General features: G+C 36.0%; 1 protein-coding gene across 1 annotated transcript in view; it reads left to right on the top strand.

Moving 5' to 3' along the window:
• LOC122115540 (lysine-specific demethylase 6A-like) overlaps nt 1–21,395 on the top strand; it is a 43,539-nt gene that overhangs the window by 9,226 nt on the left and 12,918 nt on the right. Inside the window, 2 exon segments of the mRNA XM_042689025.1 lie at nt 12,198–12,961; nt 20,485–20,614. Of these exon segments, the coding sequence (XP_042544959.1) occupies nt 12,198–12,961; nt 20,485–20,614 (894 nt within the window).

Genomic DNA, 21,395 nt, shown 5'->3' with positions numbered 1-21,395 from the left:
TGATATCTGACTTCAAAAGAAAGTACAGGGCTGTTGTATAGCAAGCCCACTGTCGTTAGTTTTATCTCCATTGCTAAAAAAGAAAAGATCAAAACACAAAAAGTAAAAAAGGATAATAGAAGTTGCATTCTGGTGGTTCACACTTGTAATACTAGCTACTCAGGAAGGTTAAGGTTCAAAGCCAGCCCAGGCAGGAAAATTTATGACACATTTGTCTATCTTATCACTAAAAAGCTGGAAGTGAACCTGTGGCTTAAGCTAGTCTTGAGTGAAAAATTTTGGGTATGGCAGTTGGACCCTGAGTTCAAAACCAGGACACTCAAAAAAAAAAATAAAAAAGACACAAAGATATAGCAACCCAAACTGAATGGTTTTGGAATTTAAAAGAGACATTAAGAAAAGTGAGAGCTGAACGGAACAGAGCAGAAAACCCATAAATAAATAAATAAATATGCTTACACTCTACTTTTTGTTAATTGAAATCCTTTGGCAAAAGTGTGAGTACATGTCTCTGGGAAAAAAAAAGATTATAAAAAGGGTTGGATTATGACCTTTCTGGTAGAGAAATTGCCTAACTAGAGCAAAGCCATGAGTTCAACCCCTTTTACTTCTGGTAACACATCAAGAACATAAATTGTTGAAAAAATATTACCATTGATAAATGATTGAATATTTTTTGCTAAAAAAGTTTTAGTCTTCCCTTTGCATTAATTTGCAAAAAATTACATTCAGGCATATTGAAATTCTCATATTATCTCTTTTATTCATTTTTGGTAGTACTAGGTGCCTCATGTTTGTTAGGCTAGCATCCTGTCTCTTGAGCTACACTTCTAACCCTCTAGATTTCATTTGTGTTTTTGTTTTTATTTTCTATTTCTGATTATTTTCAAGGTGTAGTCTTGTTGTGTATGTATGCATGTATGTGTATGGTGTGTGTGGGTGGGGAGGTTGGGAGTGTCAGTTCTGAACTCAGGGCCTAGGCAGTAAGATTTAGCAAGGCTAGCTTTCTACTACTTATGCCACAGCTCTATTAATGGCGTTTTGGTGGTTAATTATACGAAAGAATCTCACAGACTTTCCTGCCTGGTCTTGGCTTTAAACCAAAATCCTCAGATGTCTACCTCCTGCATAACTAGGATTATATGTGTGGAATGTTTGGATCACTAGTCCCTGACAACCTTGTTAACTTTTTTTTTTTTTGGTCAGTCATGGGGCCTGGACTCTGGGCCTGGCACAGTCCTCAGCGCTTCAGCTCAAGGCTAGCACTCTACCACTTGAGCCACAGCCCCACTTCTGGCTTTTTTTGCTTATGTGATGCTGAAGAATCAAACCCAGGGCCTCATGCATGCAAGGCAAGCACTCTACCACTGAGCCACCTTCCCAGCCCAACCTTGTCAACTTTTATACCTCAACTGGCTTTGAACTATGGTTCTCCCATTCTCTACCTTTTTAGTTGCTAGTCTTACATATGTGAACTATATAAACCCATCTGATCTTTTTTTTTTTTTTTTGTATTTGAACTTTAATAAATTCAAATACATTTTTTCATAGTCTTTTGCTTTGAGTCTTTCCTGATGACCAGTTGATTTGCAGATTTGGAACCTTTTTGGTTATTTTTCATTGAATGCACTTACTAAACTTTGTCATTCTTTAATCCCTTTGAACTACAGTGGCCTAAACAATAACTCAAAGATTTCTTCATTCTTTCCATTGTATTGTTTCGCTTACTGTATGGCTTTTAAATAGTTGTGTTCTAGTTCATTGGTTTCTTTGACTGCTCAATCAAATCTGCTATTGATGCTCCTTCTTGTTTTTTCAGATTTTTTAGTTTTTTAAGACATTACAATCTATTAATTTTCTATATTTTCTTTTATGTGCCTGATCTTCTCTATGAATGTCATTTTATTTATGATATGTTAGATAGTCATACATATTCATTGTTTAGAAATCAAGTCCTGGAGCTGGCGCTAGTGGCTCACTCCTGAAATTCTAGCCACTCAGGAGGCTGAGATCTGAGGACCCTAGTTCAAAGCCAGCCCAAGCAGGAAAGACCCTGAGACTCCAATAAACCACCAGAAAACTGGAAGTGGTTCTGTGGCTCAAGTGGTAGAGCACTAACCTTGAGCTGAAGAGCTCAGGGACAGCACCCAGGCCCAGAGTTCAAACCCTATGACCAATTAAAACAACAACAACAGCAAAGAAATCAAGTCCTGGCAATTTATTTAGACTATTTATTATAGTTACAAAGCTTGTGACCCTTGTTACTATTACCAGTTCAACCTAAGCTTGAATCATTTGAGGTTGCCTTCAGCCCTTACTGTGGTCTAGGGAATGCAGCCCTCATAGTGTAGTGATGATCATGACTAGGGATTTGTACCTCAAGTCACATTGACCTTGTTTCTGGAAGCATGTTATGGGTTGTCAGTTTCTTTATTTTGTTGATTGGAATGCAGACGTACTGTATAAAAAAAGCACCACAAATCCCAACTCCATTCTGTATACAAGTTATCTGTTACAATTAACTTAATCATTGTTTTAAATGGTTTCTAGATGAAATAAGAGTCGGTGCTCTTTTTAGGTATCAGCCAGGTTATCTGTTTACACTTACATTTTCCACTGAAGAACCATGAATTCAGTTTTCCCATTCCTGGGGCTTGAACTCTGGTCCTAGGCATTGTCCCTTAGCCTTTCTGTGCTCAAGGCTGGCACTCTATCACTTGAGCCACTTCTAGCTTTTTCTGTTTATGTGGTTCTGAGATATTGAACCTAGGGCTTCACACATTATACTCAAGCATTCTTCCACTAAGACAGACTCTCTGCCCGAATTCCAGGAAATTTTGTATGCCTACAGACTTGGGCCTTTACTAATAATTTTCTTAGTGCTTGATTTCAATCCATCACAACTTTTGTCCTGACATTTAATCTTGACTTTAGGTAGTTCCCTCTTGGATTTGGTAGGAGGACAAAATTTAGAAGTGAAGCTCTAACCTTTATTTTACAATTTTATTCTGATAGCACTCTGATTTTGTTTTATTTATGACCTCATTGAACTGTATTTCTTTCTTTCTCAGTATTTTTTTATTTCATACAATATAAAAAATTATCTTCCTTTTACTTACTTCCAACAATAATATTTAGAAGATTTTTCTCAGACATCTTGTCTGGTTTGTGTAGTTTTCCAAACTTCCATATTTTTTTACTGAATTACATTGAGGTTTTATGCTATTTACTCATGAGTTCATCTATTTTTACTGTTTTTAGCTGTTAATGTTAGTGACTAAAACTTTCTGTGAAATCTTATTTTTTCTCTTGCTGTTCATGGGCCTTAAACTCAGATCTTAGGACTGTTTCTGAACTCTTTTGCTCAAGGCTAGCACTAGGTCACAGTACCCACTTTCTCTTTGGCATCTTTGGTATTTATTATCAGAGGCTTTTTCAAAAAATAATCAATGGTTATATAGATTTCTATATTATGATGTGGTAAAGTGTGTTGTATAGTTTTCTAAATAGGTGTCAGTCTTTTGTCTGTGTGTTGCTGTTGTTGGGCACCTTCTCTAAGCTCTTTTTGCTCAAGGATAGTGCTCTACTACATTGAACTAAAGGCCACTTCTAGTTTTCTGGTGTTAGATAAGAGTCTCACAGGCTTTCCTGCCCAGTCTGGCTTTGAACTGTGATCTTTGGATATCAGCCGCCTAAGTAGCTAGGATTATAGGTGTGATCTACCTGTGCCATCTATTTTTACCTTGTTCACAAACCACAAAACTCCTATTTCCTCCCTCAACCTGTTGACATTTATACGATTACATCTCATATTAATTTTCAATTTCAGTTAATTACATTAATTTTCCTTTATAACTAAATCTCTTTTCTGCATATAGCTCTTTTTCCGGGTTTTAAATGATAAATCATTGTGATTTGGGATATGTACTTTCCCATGCTAAAGATATGAGCAATTCTTTCATGTGTTCAGTGTCTGGTTGTTCATTTTAATTAAGCTGTTTATCTTTTATATTTTCATAGTTAAATTTTTTTATTGTTCATTTGGGCATGTTCACCAGTAGTAAGAGGATTATAGTTTTATAATTTCATGAGAATTTTATAAATATTATAGTTATATCATAGTTTATTGACATTTCAATATATTCTTCCATATTCTTGTAGCCACTTTACAAACCCAATGTAAGAAAATTGGCTTGCTAAAATGTCTATGAATAAAACTATTAACAAATGAAAATTATACTGGTCTTATGTATACAGGGATATAGAAGCAATGGTATGTTACTGTTGTAAACTAAAAGAATTGGTTATTTGAGTGGGAAGTGGGAAATTTATCAGTGTTTGCTTGCTTTCTGCTGCTCTATCAAATACCTTAGAGAGAAAAACTTTATTTTGCCTTTTAATTTTGGATGTTTCAGTCTATGATAGGTCCAAAAGCTTTGTTTGGCCTTTTGTAGTACCTTCTGAGTACATGTATATGGTAGGAATATGCTGTTAATCTTTTGACTAGCAACTAAGGTGAGAAAGAAAAAAGGGAATAATTTCATTATCCTCTTCAAGGATTTGCCATCAGTTCCAGAAATTCAGTACACCCCAGTTCTGTGTGTGTGTGTATGTGTGTGTGTGTGTGTGTGTGTGTGTGTGTGTGTATGCATGCATGCATGTGGGCATGCGCATGCACCATTGTGAGGAATTGAACTTGGTGAGAGTACTATCCATATCGTTTGCACTAGAGGATGGTCTTCTACCATTTGAACCACAACTCCATTTTAGGCTTTTTGATGCTTAATTGGAGAGAACAGTCACATGGATTTGTTTGTCTAGGTTTGCTTGGAACTGCAATTCTTAGATCTACTCAGCTTCCTGAATAGACAGAATTATAGGTATAAGACTTCACTCCTACCTTATTTGGTTTGACCTCAGGGCCTTGGACTTATTAAATACAGTCTGCCACTCTAGCTCTTTCAGTAATTTTCTTTGTTGAGTTCTTTTCTTTTTCTTCTTTTTTCTTCTGCTTTTGCATATGACTAGTGTTAGACCCCTAACTCTTGATTTTCTATCAGTATTTTTCATGTAGTTTGAGTACTCTCATGAACCACCATGCCTGGCTTATAATGTTTTTAGTACAATATAAATCCTTTTTATGTAATATTTTGTTAAAGGTTAAATTCCAAAATAATTTCTTATAACATTCAAATTTTAAAACTCATATCCTTACTAAGTTTTGTTAAAAAAGTTAGGGAGGAAAAAAAAGACAGGCTCATGCCTGTCGGTGATATTTACTACTAAGGAGACTTGAGTTCTGAGAATCATGGTTTGAAGCCCACCATGGCAGACAAATCAGAGAGAATCTTAATCTGAAATTCACCAGCAAAAGCCACAAGTAGAAATATAGCTCAAGTGTTAGAGCACTGGCCTTGAGTTAAAAAAGGCTTACATGAGGCCTTATATTCAAGCCTCAGTGCCAAAATACATTATTTTTTTATAAGAACATAAACCATAAAAACTATTATTAGCAAAAGGAAGAAAATGCTTCATTCTATATTATATTATGCTGACTCAATCCTATTTTTTAACAGGTATGTATATTACTATAAAACTCATTTAGCTCCTATTTGTAATTTCATTTAACAGACTCATGCAAAAAGTTAGAAATTGTAATCTCTTCGAAATATATTGATTTAAAGTTTGCACTCCTATAGGAAAATAAAATACTCAGTATTCTTTGTTTGTTTGTTTTTTGGGTCCGGTCATGGGGCCTGAACTCTGGGCCTGGGCACTGTCCCTCAGCTCTTCAGCTCAAGGCTAGCGCTCTACCACTTGAGCCACAGCACCACTTGTGGCTTTTTTCTTTTTGCTTATGTGTTGCTGAGGAATCGAACTCAGGGCCTCATGCATGCAAGGCAAGCGCTCTACCACTGAGCCACCTTCCCAGCCCCAAATACTCAGTAGTCTTAAGAAAGAAAACATTGATTTTTTTGTTGTTATTGAATATTATCATTGATCGTTATTATCACTGAACTTTATTATGTTCAAATTTGGGTTTTGAGGTTTTTCATAGAATGGAATTATTATGTATCTTTTTTTTCTTTTTGCAATCAAGTATGTGCTATCAAATCCAACAGACAAACAACCCTCATTACTTATCCTAATAATTCTTTTTTTTTTAATTTTTTGTTGGTCATAGGTCTTGAACTATGGGCCTGGGTGCCCTCCCTCAGCTCTTCAATTCATGGCTAGCGCTCTACTACTTGAGTCATAGTGCCACTGCTGGCTTTTTTCTGTTTATGTGTTGCTGAGGAATCAAACCCAGGGCCTCATGCATGTGAGGCAAACAATCTACCACTGAGCAATCTTCCCAGCCCCCTTATCCTAATAATTGTTTAAAGAATCTTCCTATGTAATTTAAAAATAATGATCTCAGAACTGGATGTATGGTTCAAGTAGTTTAATGCCATGTATAAAAGAGCCATGCCAAAGTGTGAGTTCTAGTACTAGCACACACATAAAAATATCAGTAATAGTCCCCATCATAAATATGGAAATATCAGAGAATATTATTAGAGGAAGATAGGTCTTGAACTTTCAAAAGGTAATGTGTAGTTCTTAGTTACGTTTTTGACAGTTTATATACTCCACTATAAAGCAAGTTAAATAAAAACTTAAAAAGCTTTTATTTCAAGGCATGTCTTACATAGTAAAGAGCCTACCTAGCAGGCACAAGGTCCTTAGTTTATACCTTAGTGCCACAAAACAAAGAAACCCTGTTGTTCCTGAATAATGGCACGTATTGCCATAGTAATTCTAGATAAACATGATAAATTTAAAATGAATACTATTCAATACCATTTTTACTTTGCACATAAAATTATGTACTGTGTACAGAATCCTTTTTTAAACTATGTAAGCTACTATACAATGGCTTAGTCAGCTAACATTCTTTTCCTCAAAAAAAATTTTTTTTTTTTTGCTATTTGGGGACTTGAAATCAGGACTGAAATTCTTTTGCTCATTTCCAGTACTCTATTACTTGATCCACAGCTCCACATATCTTTTTTAGTAGGTTATTGGAAAGTTTCATGGACTTAACTACTAGGCTAGTTTTGAACTGGAATCTTCAGTTCTTAGCTTGCTGAATAGGAAAGGTTATAGACATGAGTCACCGATTTTAAAAAATGAGAATAGTAAAATAACTTTCTGATTATGATCAACTTTCTAATTATGATCATACTGGCTTACTGATTGAGATGAGATTCAGTAGATTTTTGATGGAGCTGGCCCAAGATTTTCTTTATCTCTACCTCTAGAGAGAATATATCATAATCATGAGCATCACTGATTTTATCCTCTTTAAGAGTCATGTCTGTCTCTAAGAGTGTTTGGTGTTGAAACTATTTTAGTTTTTCTCAGAAACCCTGAAGTCCTCTAAGACTCAATACAAATTCAGCCATAAATTTCAATTTTTTTAAATTAACATTTTTATTACCTGTACGAGTTGACAGAAGAGTTACTATTCAACAAACTATTTTATAAGTATAATGCATCTTGATCAGTTTACTTTTTTGTTATTATAAAGATAAGGTACAGAGGAATTAAAATTACATGAATCAAGTAATGAGTATATTTTCTTTCATAAAGTATCTTTCCTTCCCTCATTTTCTCTCAGTCCCTTCCATCTGTTCACTCTCATCACTTAGCTACATTGCTGCACTTTTTAACTCTTTTCCTTCAATTCTTTGCTTTCCCTCCAACCTACTGAATATACCATATTTAAAGAAAGCTGGGCGCCAGTGGCTCACGCCTGTAATCCTAGCTACTCAGGAGGCTGAGATCTGAGGATCGAGGTTCAAAGCCAGCCCAGGCAGGAGACTCTTATCTCCAATAAACCACTAGAAAACGAAGTGGTGCTGTGGCTCAAGTGGTAGAGTGCTTGCCTTGAGCTGAAGAGCTGAGGGAGAGTGCCCAAGCCCAGAGTTCAAAAAAGAAGAAGAAACAAAAAGAAGACAGAATCATCAACAACAAAATAAAACAAAAACAAAAAAGATACACATAGGTAATTTTACATAAAATATAAAGAAGCATATAAACATTATGCCCTTGTGTTTTTCTCCTAAGAGTATCCACTTCTGGTATCACTGTATTTATGTAGAGTCCTATATACTTTATTGTAATTCCAGTTTAGAACTATTTTCTAAATATGTGCTGTTTGTCTCTTTAATTTATTTTCTTTTTTTTTGGTCCAGTCATGGGGCCTGAACTCTCTGGACCTGGGCACTGTCCCTCAACTCTTCAGCTCAAGGCTCTACCACTTGAGCCACAGCACCACTTCTGGCTTTTTTCTTTTTGCTTATGTGGTGCTGAGGAATCGAACCCAGGGCCTCATGCATGCAAGGCAAGCGCTCTACCACTGAGCCCCCTTCCCAGCCCTGTCTCTTTGATTTCTAAACATCTAATTTCTATGCATCTGCTGTTTGTATCCCTAAGCTTGGCTTACCTCATTTAACATGATTGTTTTCTAGTTTCCATTTCCCTGTAAATGATATTATTTTATTCTTTCTAATGACTGTAGGAAATTCCTTTGTTTATGGCTACCACTCATTTATTGCAGGGCATCTAGGCTGTTTCCACAACTTGGCTATTGTGAATAGTGCAGTAATGAACATGTATGTACATGTTTATGGTATTCTGGCTCATGATGTTCAGCATAGATGCCCAGTATGGCTGGCTGGGATGAGCTATGTATTTTTTGAAGTACCTCTAGCCTGCTGTCCAGAATGATTGTACAAGTTTATATTCCCACCAACAGTGCAGTAAAATTCCTTTTTCACCATATTCCCACCAGCATTTTTTGTTGGAATTCACCATGTTGACCTATCTAACTGGGATAATGGATTTTCATTTCCTTTAGGGCCAGGGATGATGAACATTTACTCATGTATTTCTTAGCCATTTTTACCTCTTCTTCTGAGAAGTCTTTCTCTTCTTAGTTTGCTGGTCCATTTAGTGATTGGTTTATTAGATTTAGAGGAGTTAGTTTCCTAGGCTCATTGTATATATTAGATATTAGGCCTTTGTCTAATATAAAGATCTCCCACTCTGTTGGCTATCTTTTTAGTTAGGTAACTATGTCCTCAGCTATGCAGAAACATATTTTGAGATTTGACATGTCCCACTTGCTTGTCCAACTTCTTTCTTATCTGTTGTACCCATAGGTTCTTTTCAGGAAGCTTTCACTATACCTATACTATGTTCTAGTTTCTTCAACTCTCCTGCAGTAATTGAGTTCTTTGTTACACTTAGAATTTATATTACTGCATGGTGTCAAGAGCCCACCTTTTGGCTTCCACATTTCAAACACTACTCTTGTGACATTCCTTTTGTTGGACTGTGAATTTTTCTAAGGAATTACATCATTTGAAATTTTCACCTGTATATACCATACTGTGCTAATACATATGTATACAACAAATACAACTCCATAATGTTTACTTATTATACATTTATAAGTAAATTTCAGCTTCCACATAGGAAGTATGGAATTTAGGCCCAGATCTATCCATTTTTTTGCAAATGACATACATCACTCTCCCTAATGGACGATAAAATTCCATTATATATACATATATGTATATGTATATATATATTTATGTGTGTATATACACACATATTTATAGCACATGAATATATGTATATATACTAATATATGAATATATCACATTTTCTTGACTTAGCTCTAACTTCTTCAGTTCTCCATTTTAGATTTGGCTCCACTCTCACAGTATCACATATCATCATTCTCTCAGAGTTGCCCTCAAGTACTCTGAACCTGACTTTTTTTTTGTCGGTTATGGGGCTTGAACTCTGGGTCTGGGCGCTGTCCCTCAGCTCTTCACATCAAGGTGAGCCTTCTACCACTTGAGCTACAGCGCCACTTCCGGTTTTCTAGTGGTTTATTGGAGATAGGAACCTCATGGTCTTTCCTGCCTGGGCTGGCTTTGAACAGTGCTCCTTAGATCTCAGCCTCCTGAGTAGCTAGGATTATAGGCATGAGCCACTGGCGCCTGGCTTGAACCTGCTTTCTTATAGGTGTTGGAATTCTATTGATGGCACCAAGGAGATTTATACTTTGGCCATTGGAGCCATGACTATAGTAGCATTTGCATTGCCAATAAAACTAACCTAAAAAAACACACATTTTCTACTTGGAAAATGTGGATCTCTCTTTTGGAGAGAATTCTATCCTAATAACAAAAAAATTCATTTCTATATCTTTGAACTATAATCTTATAGACTCCTGAGATTCCTGGAGATTCAGCTATCAATGGTACTGATGCTAATCTCTTTGGCTGGGTACTAAAGAGATACTTTTGATACCTCTTTTTCTGATACCTCTTTTTCTGACCAAATTTTCCATATCTATTTGCTCTATTTCTCTTTGCTGCTGATTCTTCAGTGTAGTTTTTTAAAAGCAGTAAGTAGTACTGTTGTTACTGCCTAAATGCTCTGCTGCTTTGAAACAATTTCTTTTACCAAATAAATACCCTGTCACCTTTAATTATTTATTATTTGTTTCCTTTGGCAATACTTTGGCTTGAATTCTAGTGTTTTAATGTGCTTCAATTTGATGTCTCCAGTCTTTCTTGCTTTAATTTTTCAGCTAGGATTTTTGTTTCATTTGTTTCTGCTTGCTTTTGTTGCGCTTTAGAAAGCAATCCTCCTAACTATGTCTTCTGTATACTGGGATTATACACTTTTTTGGAGTTACAGTATTCTTGATTTTTGCCTATACTGAGCTCAAACCATAAGCCTTCCTGACATATCTGAGACCATAAATATACACTACAACACTTAGTTTAATGTATCTCCTTCAAGTTATACTCTCACAAAAATATCATGGAATAGACAAAATGCCTTCAGGTTCTTTACTTTGATGAAGCATTTGGGTTACTTGTGGTTTGATTCCCGAAAGTCCTCATTTCCTTCTAAATTTTCAAACACATTTTTCTTTCAATATTTTGGTCAGCATCCTGGACTATTACCAAAATCACCTGTCAAAATCTTCTTACATCATTTTACCTTTCTCTAGGCTCTCCAAACCTAAATTTCTAAAATTTCTAAATTTTTCCAACTTCTCTGAATTCCTCTTACAAACCCATTCTAAACTGCTTCACATTATCACTATAGTGAATGGCACTGTCTTTTACAACTACTACCAATTTTTCTCATTACCTTTCTAGTACTCTGAAGTTGCTCCTTTAAATTATGGGCTAGGAATAAAATTCAGAAGTAAAACACCTGGCTAAACTGCACAAAGCCCTGGGTTTGATATCTAGTACCACCAAAAAAAACGCCAAGAAAAACATAAAAGGAGGGAGGGTGATATAGAAGGAATATTATTTAGCAGTAGCTTTATATTTGTAGCCTAACAAATTTTGGGGGAAATGCTCTCTATTAATAGTCATTAACTGATGACATTGTATTTAGAATGTGTATCTATTTGAGAGGTCTGGGGAAAAGTAGAAATTCAATAAACTATTCCTAAAAATATTCTTAGAGATTTTTTCCTTTTGAAGATTGTTGCTAATTGCTCAGCATTTCAAGTTGAAGCATAACTTTAAAAATGTTAAGAAATGCACTTTATTTTGGGAGGTGATGGTATACCTGTAATTCTAGCTACTCAGGATTGCAGTTTGAAGGTGGCCTAGACAGAAAAGTCTGTAAGATTCTGATCTCCAATTAATTAGCAGAAAGCTATAAGTAGAAATGTAGTTCAAGTGGTAGTGCATCAGCCTTGAGGAAAAACCAGCATAACAAGATGTGAGGTCCTCAAAGCTTCAGGGATAGAATGCACAGAAAAAGCAATTTATTTTGTATATTAAACTTAATATGAATTGGTGATTGGTTTATGTTATTTGTGTTCGTAACTGTCAGTGACTGAAAATATACTTTTTCATTTTAATATATAGGTATATTTTTCTGAAAATCAAAATGTACACATCAGGATTTACTAATGTTCTTAGCTTACTCTCAAAATATGCCCTCTTATAATGACAATATTTGAAGATATTGTATATATATATTTTTAATGGCAATGCTTTTATTTATCATTTTAATCTTTTAGTCCTTAGTGTTTATGCATTCTGAGTTTGTACAATGGGATACTTAATAGGTATACCAATTTTATTTCTTTCCTGTTTTAGGGTCTTCATAAAGGTCAAAGTTCATATCTGACAGGATTTAATAATGAACAACCTTTATTTTCCACTGAGTCCAACAAATATCTTCAGACATCTAAGATTGTGAAGAACCAGAATGGACATCACTCTCTTCCAGCAACACAAGAGGATGTTCTTAATCATCTCTCCTTGCACTCTCATATTGCTACCTCAGGTGAACAAAAAGACATTGCCTTAGTCAAAGAGAGCAAGCCTTCAAGAAAAAGATCCTTGGGGTCTGAAACAAGTATGCATCCTGGAAACACATCAAATAGTTGTCCTGGTATCAAGAGACTTTCTAATTATGTCCATCAGATGACAGGAGTTGCTGGTCCTAACTGTGGAGATTTTGTTTCACCAAATTTAGCAATTGAAGATAAAAATCATCAGCTATCTTCCTTGTTTGCTAAAAATGCCAATGACAATATGGATACTGGAACTTGTGACAAAGTCAGTAATTGTTATCCAGCTATTCATATAAAGACTGATAATTATGTTTTCTCTTCACCCTCTTCATCCGTTTCTATAGCAACATCTCCAATGTCCACTGACCAGACTAATATACACACTGTTACCAACTTCAGCAGTCCTCCTAATGGGTTACCCATAATTAATGGAGAAGAACTAGAGAATTCACAGACGTCTATAAATGTTGATCTGCCTAGAGTTAATCATAAATCACATCCTCAGATACCATCAATGTCTGTGTCTATATATTCCAATTCAGCAGAAGTTCTGAAGGCATGCAGGTAGTATGGAAAAAATTCATAGAAAATGAAAATGATTGATTACTGTCAGTTCAGAAGAGTTGAAATATGATTTTGATCTGTTTTTTAAAAAATAAAGCAAATGGACACCAGTTGATCAAATCTGCTAATCTTGGCTATTCAGGAAGCTAAGATCTGAGGATTATGGTTTATAACCAGTTTAGGCAAGAAAGCCTGTCAGACTTTTATCCCAGTTAACCAGCAAAATGCTGGAACTAGAGGTCTAGATCAACTAAGTAGAGTGCTAAGCAAAAACAGAGGAAGGATAAAAAACTCTGTGTTCAAGGGAATGGGAGCGTAGGGGAGGGATAGGGAGAGACAGAGGCAATGGAAATACATTTCAGCTCTTTCAAAGTGTGAAAATCCAGGTGCTGGTTGCTCACCCCCATAATTACCTACTCATAAGGCTGAGATCTGAAGATTGGAGTTTGAAGCAAGCTTGGGCAGAAAGCTTTGTGACACTTTGATCTCTAAGTAACAAGCAAAAGCCAGAAGTGGAGTGGTAAAGTGTCAGTCAGCCTCATAGTAAAAGAGAGAGAGAATTAGACCCTAAATTCAAGTCCAAGAATTGGCATAAAAATAAGGTAAAGTGTCCAAAGAATAAAAATGAAAAAGAACATCAAACAAAAACCCAAACACACTGTGTGTGGGGGATGGTGAGAGTAGTACTTGAAAGGATCTTGTACATGCTAGGCAGGACCTCTACCACTGGAACCATGCCTCTAGCCCTCATGACTATAATAGGTTCTTTTACTGCATTTGTATCATGTTGAAAATAAACCTTTCAGATTATTATAATTTTTTATGTTGTTCCTTGGGCTTGAACACTGGGTCCGTGTGCTATCTTTGAGCTTTATTTTTTGCTTAATTCAGGTACTCTTAAGCCACAGATCCACTTTTGTTTTTTTGCTGTTTATTGGGAAAGAGTCTTAAAATCTTCCCTGTCCAAACCATAATCCTCAAATCTCAGCCTCCTAAGTATGTAAGATTTCAGGCCTGAGGCAACAATACCTGAACCTAACAGGTTTTGGAAGATTTATTTTACAAGATTTTTAAAGATAAGAGTATGGCGTAACTGATAAAGCTTCTTGCCTAGGAGACATGAAGTTCTGGAATCAATACCCCGTATTACTTGGTGGCAATATCTTTTCAATTATTTAAATATCTTTTAATTACTTATTTTCTACTACTGAGTTTGAACTCATTATTGCTTGACTTTTTTCCCAAGGTACTTTACCACATAAGCTAGAACTCTGTTTCTGCCTATTTGCTGATTAATCAACTTTGCCTAAGCCCTGCATAGTAGGCACCACCTGTGCCTACCTTGTTTTGTTTTGTTGGTTTTTTTTGGGTCCGGTCATGGGGCCTGAACTCTGGGCCTGGGCGCTGTCCCTCAGCTCTTCAGCTCAAGGCTAGCACTCTACCACTTGAGCCACAGCACCACTTCTGGTTTTTTTCTTTTTTCTTATGTGATGCTGAGGAATCGAACCCAGGGCCTCATGCATGCAAGGCAAGCGCTCTACCACTGAGCCACCTTCCCAGCTCCCCCACCTTGTTTTAATTGTTGTATTATCCATTTATTTTTACTGTTTTGTGCCAGACCTGGAGCTTTTAACTCAGGTCATGGGCACTGTCCCTCTTTTTAATTAATTAATTTTTTTGCCTGCAAGTATTATTATTTTTTCTCTGCAGGAATCATTTCTGTGAATGAATCTTTCACTTTGCCTCTAGAAAAGAGACACCATTAAAAAAAAAGGGAAAAACAGATAACAATGAAAAAAAGGACTGTGTCAGCAAAAGGGAGAGTGGGGAAAGAAGTGAATCTCAAAGACTAGGTTACAAAGTTGAGGATTATTCTATTGCAGCAAAGAACCAGATGATAGATAGATAGTTTTAGCAGCTTCATCAGTTGGTAAAGGAACTTGTTCAGAGTACAAGTCTTTAAGAATTTAGGAAAAGAAACAAAATTTATTAATTTTCCTAGTTAAGAAATATTATGGAGGCAGATTAAATTGTTAAAGATTTTGTGGACAGAATGTCATTCATTTCTGTAATCATTGAAGTAGGGAGTTGGATTAGCTTATTTAAACAAAATTTAAAATTAACTTTTACATATTTTTTTTTTCAAAGTAAGCAGCATAGTGAGATTATTTTATTTTATTTTATTTTTTGGTCGGTTGTGGGGCTTGAACTCTGGGCTTAGGCGCTGTCCCTGAGTTCTTCAGCTCAAGACGAGCGCTCTACTGCTTGAGCCACAGTGCCACTTCCGGTTTTCTGATAGTTAACTGAAGATAAGAGTCTTACAGACTTTCCTGCCCAGGTTGGCTTTGAACCTCAATCCTCAGATCTCAGCTTCCTGAGTAGCTAGAATCACAGACGTAAGACACTGATGCCCCGCTGAGATTATTTTAAAAAATATGTAGTGATGGACTTAACTATACCTCTTTTCTATACCTCTTCACTCTCCCCCCACATCCTGACCTTGCTTTAGCTTCAATCATTTTTATTTTTAGTCAAAGCAGGTTTGATCAACTCTCTTAAAGCTATTCTAAAGATAACTTTCTCACCATTAGAGAAAGGAAAAGAAAAGAGTTTCTACCTGGGAAATATTAATTATTTGGGGAATCTTTTTGTTGTTGTTGTTGTTGTTGTTGTTTGTAGGGCTTGAACTCTGGACTTGGGCACTGTCACTGCACTCTTCAGTTCAAGGCATGCGCTCTTTCACGTGAGCCACAGTGCCACTTATGGTTTTCGAGTGGTTTATTGGAGATAAGAGTCTCATGGACTTTCCTGCTCAGGCTGGCTTTGAAGTGTGATCTTCAGATCTCAACCTCCTGAGCAGCTAGGATTACAGGCCACCAGTGTCCAGATTGGGAATCATTTTTATTACTGTCAGTTTTTTGTTTTGTTTTCAAGTGAATTATTATTACATTGCCAGGTTTGAATCCCTGACCTCAAGTGATCCACTGACATCAGCATCCTGAATAGCTGGCACTTGTATGTGTTTATCACCATGCTAGCTTCTAGTCAGTGATTTCTAATCTCTTTGTTCTTCGGTGGTCTTGGTTGTAGTTATTACATTCTTTTTTTGGGGGGTGGGGCCTTCTGGTTGTGGGGCCTGAACTCTGGGCCTGGGCGCTGTCCTTCAGCTCTAAGCTCAAGGCAAGCGCTCTACCATTTGAGCCACAGCACCACTTCCAGCTTTTTTCTTTTTGCTTATGTGGTGTTGAGGAATCAAACCCAGGACCTCATGCATGCAAGGCAAGCACTCTACCACTGAGCCACCTTCCCAGCCCCACATTCTTTTTCTTATAGACTAACATATTGATTTTGGCTTGGTTGTGGTGGCTCATACCTTAAATTGTAGCTATTCAGCATATTGCAATATGAGGATTGCAGTTTGAAGCAAACGTGGGCAGAAAGTCCATGAGACTCTTCAATTAATCATTAAAAGCTAGAAGTAACATTTGGCTTAAGTGGGAGAGTGCAGTTTTTGTGTATGAAAGTCAAATCTGAGTGGGAGGTTTTGAGTTGCTTTGGTACTGGCATAAAAAAAAGAATAATTTTAGAAAGAGATGATTGGATCAGTAACAGCATCCTTGTTCTAGCCTATCCTTTACTTTTTGTTGATGTCTACATTTTTTAATCAGTTCATTTCCAGTAAAAATTTTCATTTTTTTTTCATTTTGAAAATTTTGAGATAGAGCCAGGAACTTGTGGTTCATAAGTGTAATTCTCGCTACCCAAGAGGCTGAGATTTGATATGGTTGCTCAGACCCAGCCTGGATAGTAAAGTCAATGAGACTGGTATTAACTACCAGGAAATCTCAAGTAGCACCGTGGCTTAAAGTGGCAGAGCTGTAGCCTTCAGCAAAAGAGCTCAAGGACAGCACCAGGCCCCTCCCCATTTCTCCCCAAAAGAACAAAACTGAGATAGTAAAACTAGAGACCTTACAGAGATACATCTTGTTCTCTCTTAGTTGCTCTGTCTTGTCTGTTATGTCTCTGTATATGCATTTGGGGTTGATCTCAGGACCTCAAGCTTACTATGGACAGCTGTAACCCTTGAGCCTTTAGTCCTTTTGCCTTTTTAATTGTGTATTTATTTATTTATTTATTTTCATAGTAATGTCCTTGCATTATGATCCACCTACTTCCATCCCCCAAATAACTAGAATTATGGACTTGTGCCACTATGCCTGGCCAGAGGCACATTTCTGTTGTTTGCAATTTCTTCTTAGTCTGAGTGCTTATGTTAAAAGAAAATCATGTATCTTTATATCTTGTTTCCTTTTGTAAATCTTTATGTCTTAAAAATATAACATCTATTAGACTCATGCATTAAAATTACTAGGTGATTCCTCTGCTGGGAGAACATCACAGATTGCATAAATAAAATAGTGCATAACTTCACTAGACAAGAAGCTATACCTTCATAAGGCAAATTCACTATGAAACATCGTCTTCTACATGGTTTATTATTTATGAAACACATTAATTCAACCTCTAACAGTCTTGCTAAAAGTAATTTTTTAAAAAAAGTACAGTGAAGCTGGGCACTGGTGGCTCACGCCTGTAAATCCTAGCTACTCAGGAGGCTGAGATCTGAGGATCACGGTTCAAAGCCAGCCCAGGCAGGAGAGACTGTGAGACTCCTATCTCCAATAAACCACCAGAAAACTGGAAGTGGCGCTGTAGCTCAAGTGGTAGAGCGCTTGCCTTGAGCTGAAGAGCTGAGGGACAGCGCCCAGGCCCAGAGTTCAAGCCCCATGACCGACAAAAAAAAAAAGTACAGTGACTGTTACAATTCAGCACTGATGTTAGTTTTTTATATGTAGAAAGTATGACTGAGGATTGTGCTTGTCCTACTGAGTTACTTGAATTATTTCCATCAGCCAGGTTTTTTCAGTTTATTAAAAAAAAAAAAAAAAGACTAGATGCCATGTTTCATGAGTATGATCCTAGCTATTCAGGAAGATCTCAGTTCAAGACACCTTGTGCAAAATTTTTGGGAGACTTTCAGCAGAAAAGGCTAGATGTTGTTGGTTGTTTCAGTCAGCCAAGCTTGGACAAGAATTGTTATTTATGAAAACTGTGGTTCAAGTCAGTTTGGACATAAAAGTTGAAACATTATTTCAAAATAAATATATTAAAAAGGGCTGGCTGTGACTTGGTAGAGTGCCTGTATAGAAAGTACTAAGCTCAGAGTTCAGTGGTTTCTACCAAAGAAAAAACAACAGTTATGTGTAATATACAAATTAGGATAATTTACAAAGTAGTATACTTTACAAATTCCTACATTTAAGTTTTAAAGGGTAAAGTGTTTTAAAACATTGTTCTTAATGCTTTCTAAAGAGCTATTGAGGGGCTGGGAAGGTGGCTCAGTGGTAGAGCGCTTGCCTTGGTGCCTGAGGCCCTGGGTTCGATTCCTCAGCACCATATAAGAAAAAAGCTGGAAATGGTGTTGTGGCTCAAGTGGTAGAGTGCTAACCTTGAGCTGAAGAGCTGAGGGACAGCACCCAGGCCCAGAGTTTAGGCCCCACGACTGGATCCCTCTCCCCCCACACCACCCCCCAAAAAAAGGGGCGCACTCTATTATCATTTGAGCCACAGTACCACTTCCAGTTTTCTGGTGGTTAACTGGAGATAAGAGTTTCATGGACTACTTTCCTGTCCAGACTGGCTTTGAACTGCAGTCCTCAGATACCAGCCTCCTGAGTAGCTAGGATTACAGGTGTGAGCCACTGGTGCCCAGCTAGAATACTATTCTTATAAGTTAAATTGAATTTTTAACTTCGGTAGATTTTTACACTTTTTAAATTAAAAAAGTCAGTAATTTTAAGCTTTGTTTATAGCTTGAAAGTCTGCAATAAATTATTGTAGTTAAAGAATGTTAAACACAGTTAAAGGATATTTAATAGAAAATATCAAGTTTGTTTATATTTCATTTTAATACTTAGTTTCCATAAACAATACAACACATAAAAAACCTTACTTGAGCTTTTCTGGTATAGCAAAATAAAATAGATAACTTCAAATTATTGTTCTTTGATTTGAAATTAAAATATAGTTTCTTTTGAAGGAAACACCATTACTGCTAAACTTTTGTTCTCTAAAATGGTTTCAGATTCTTGTATGGAATTTTAATCCTCTATCTTTGATATGTAATATATTAGTTACTTTTGAAATTTAAGAATTAGGTAGAACAAGTAATTTTTAAAGTTTTTTTTTAAAGGCTTCTGAATTCACATATTAATGATTTAGTAAGGAATATTTAACAAAGAAAAATTAGGGCTTTATGTAATTTTAAATAATTTAATGTGAGGTAAAAAGTTTACAATTTAGCAAATACAGTACTCCACTAAATGGAAAATAAATAAATGTATCTGGGTGCTAGTGGCTTATAACTGTAACCTCAGGAGTTACAGGAGGCTGAGATCTGAGGATTGAGGTTTGAAGCTAGCCCACGCAGGAAAGTCCATGAGACTTTTATCTCCAATTAAGCACCTAAAAAGTGGCAAGTGGAACTATCCCTCAAAGTGGTAGACTCGTGTACAAAAGCTCAAGGATGACATCCAAGCCCTGACCTGTAGATCCATGGCCCAGATCCATAAAAAAAAAGAAACGCAAAAAACATTTTAATGCTTGTCTAAATATGCAATTCAGCTGATGCCAAGAGCATTTGGTCTTCCCATATTTTAGTGTTCAAATTGAGTACAACTTTTTGTGTATATTTTTTATTTTGTGAAAATGTCTCCTCCCAACCCCCCCAAAAATCTAAGAATGCCTTTGTAGCAAGCCATAGTGTATTTAGATTTTCTACATTTAAATGATAAAGTAAAAATTTGAAATTTATTGAAAAAGGTGTATGTTTAGTGAAAATTGGTCACTGTTCTTGGAAAAGTGAATCAAACATGTATAATATAGCTAACTTCTGTGCACCCTGAACATTTGTGATTTCAATTTCAATTTCATTTTAACTATACCGTCAATGCCATATGTCTATTCTATTTATAAATTACTGTTTTTGTAAGTTTTGGAGTCTTAAATGACAGTGAAGTAATTACATAGAAAATAAATTTTGAGAAGACAGAAACAGATTTTCTGGATTCGGGAGTGACTAAAATGTATTTGGGAATAATTACAACATGTAATGTGGGGAAAGCAATATTCAGTGATATTGATATTTAAGCCTTTTTGGTAAATTCAATTTTTTAATTTTTTTAATTCAATTTTCTTTTCATTAAAAAAGTAGGTCTGTATTCCTAGCTACTTATGAGACAGGTCCTGCCCACAGTTTGAGGTCTGCCCAGTAGGAAAGTTTATAAGACTATTATCTCCAATTAACTACCAGAAAAGCTGGAAGTAGAGTTGTGACACAAGTGGTAGAACAATTTTGCGTTGTGCAAAAAACTTCAGGGATGCATTCCAACAACAACAATAATAAATAATAATATTATATATCTGATAACCTTTATTCTGCTCCCTTTTTTCTTTTTAAAAAGGAACGTAGGTAAAAATGGTTTGTCTAATAGTCATATTTTGTTGGATAAATGTCCGCCTCCAAGACCACCAACTTCACCATACCCTCCCTTGCCAAAGGAGAAGCTGAATCCACCCACACCTAGCATTTATGTGAGTCACTGTTGAATAACTAGAAAATTGTTTGAATTTGTTTTACTTTAGAAGATACACAAACATTTAAATTATTGTTATTTGCCCTTTGGGGGAATAATTACTTTCTTTATTTTTTTCAGAAATGCATGTTGGTATTCCATGTCTGAAAAATGAGTGTTCAGGGTAGCCTAACACAAAATAAGATAATTTATTGGCTATGCTCTGACCATAAAATTTGTTGGCTAGTACTATATTAAATACATTTTGTGAAGCACATATTTTAAATTTCATTCTAAGTATTTCCTTAGATTATGTGAGCAACAAAATTATTTGTTCTATTGTCAGATTTTTTAAAATGTGCTTCTGAATCTACTACTTGATAGTTTTATGGTCCTTAAAATTTCATTAATTGTCTGTAATCCTAGCTGCTCCGATTCTGAGACCTAAGGATTGCAGTTGGAAGCCAGCTTGGGTGGGAAAAAGTCTGTGAGACTCTAATCTCCACTTAATTCACAGAAAAAAACAGAAGTGGTAGTGTGGCTCAAGTGATAGAGAGCTAGACATGAGCAAATGGAACTCAGGGTAAGAGCCCAGGCCTGGAGTTCAAACCTCAGAACTAGCAAAAAATAAAACAAAAAATTAAAAAAACATTAATTAGAATTGTCAACTTTGCTTTTTTGCAAGATATTTTATGTAGAAAGTTGAAATTAGTTTATATCTGCTAATTTTTACATTCTCCTGAAATTTTGTACCAGTCCATAATTTATTCCCTTTTGAGGTATAAATGAAAAAAAATGTC

This window comes from Dipodomys spectabilis, unplaced genomic scaffold, assembly GCF_019054845.1.
Source record: "Dipodomys spectabilis isolate Male_0828 unplaced genomic scaffold, ASM1905484v1 ptg000120l, whole genome shotgun sequence".
Classification (NCBI taxonomy): Eukaryota; Metazoa; Chordata; class Mammalia; order Rodentia; family Heteromyidae; genus Dipodomys; species Dipodomys spectabilis.
Note: the sequence above shows the minus strand (reverse complement) of the source record. Positions and strands in the feature narration are given on the sequence as shown.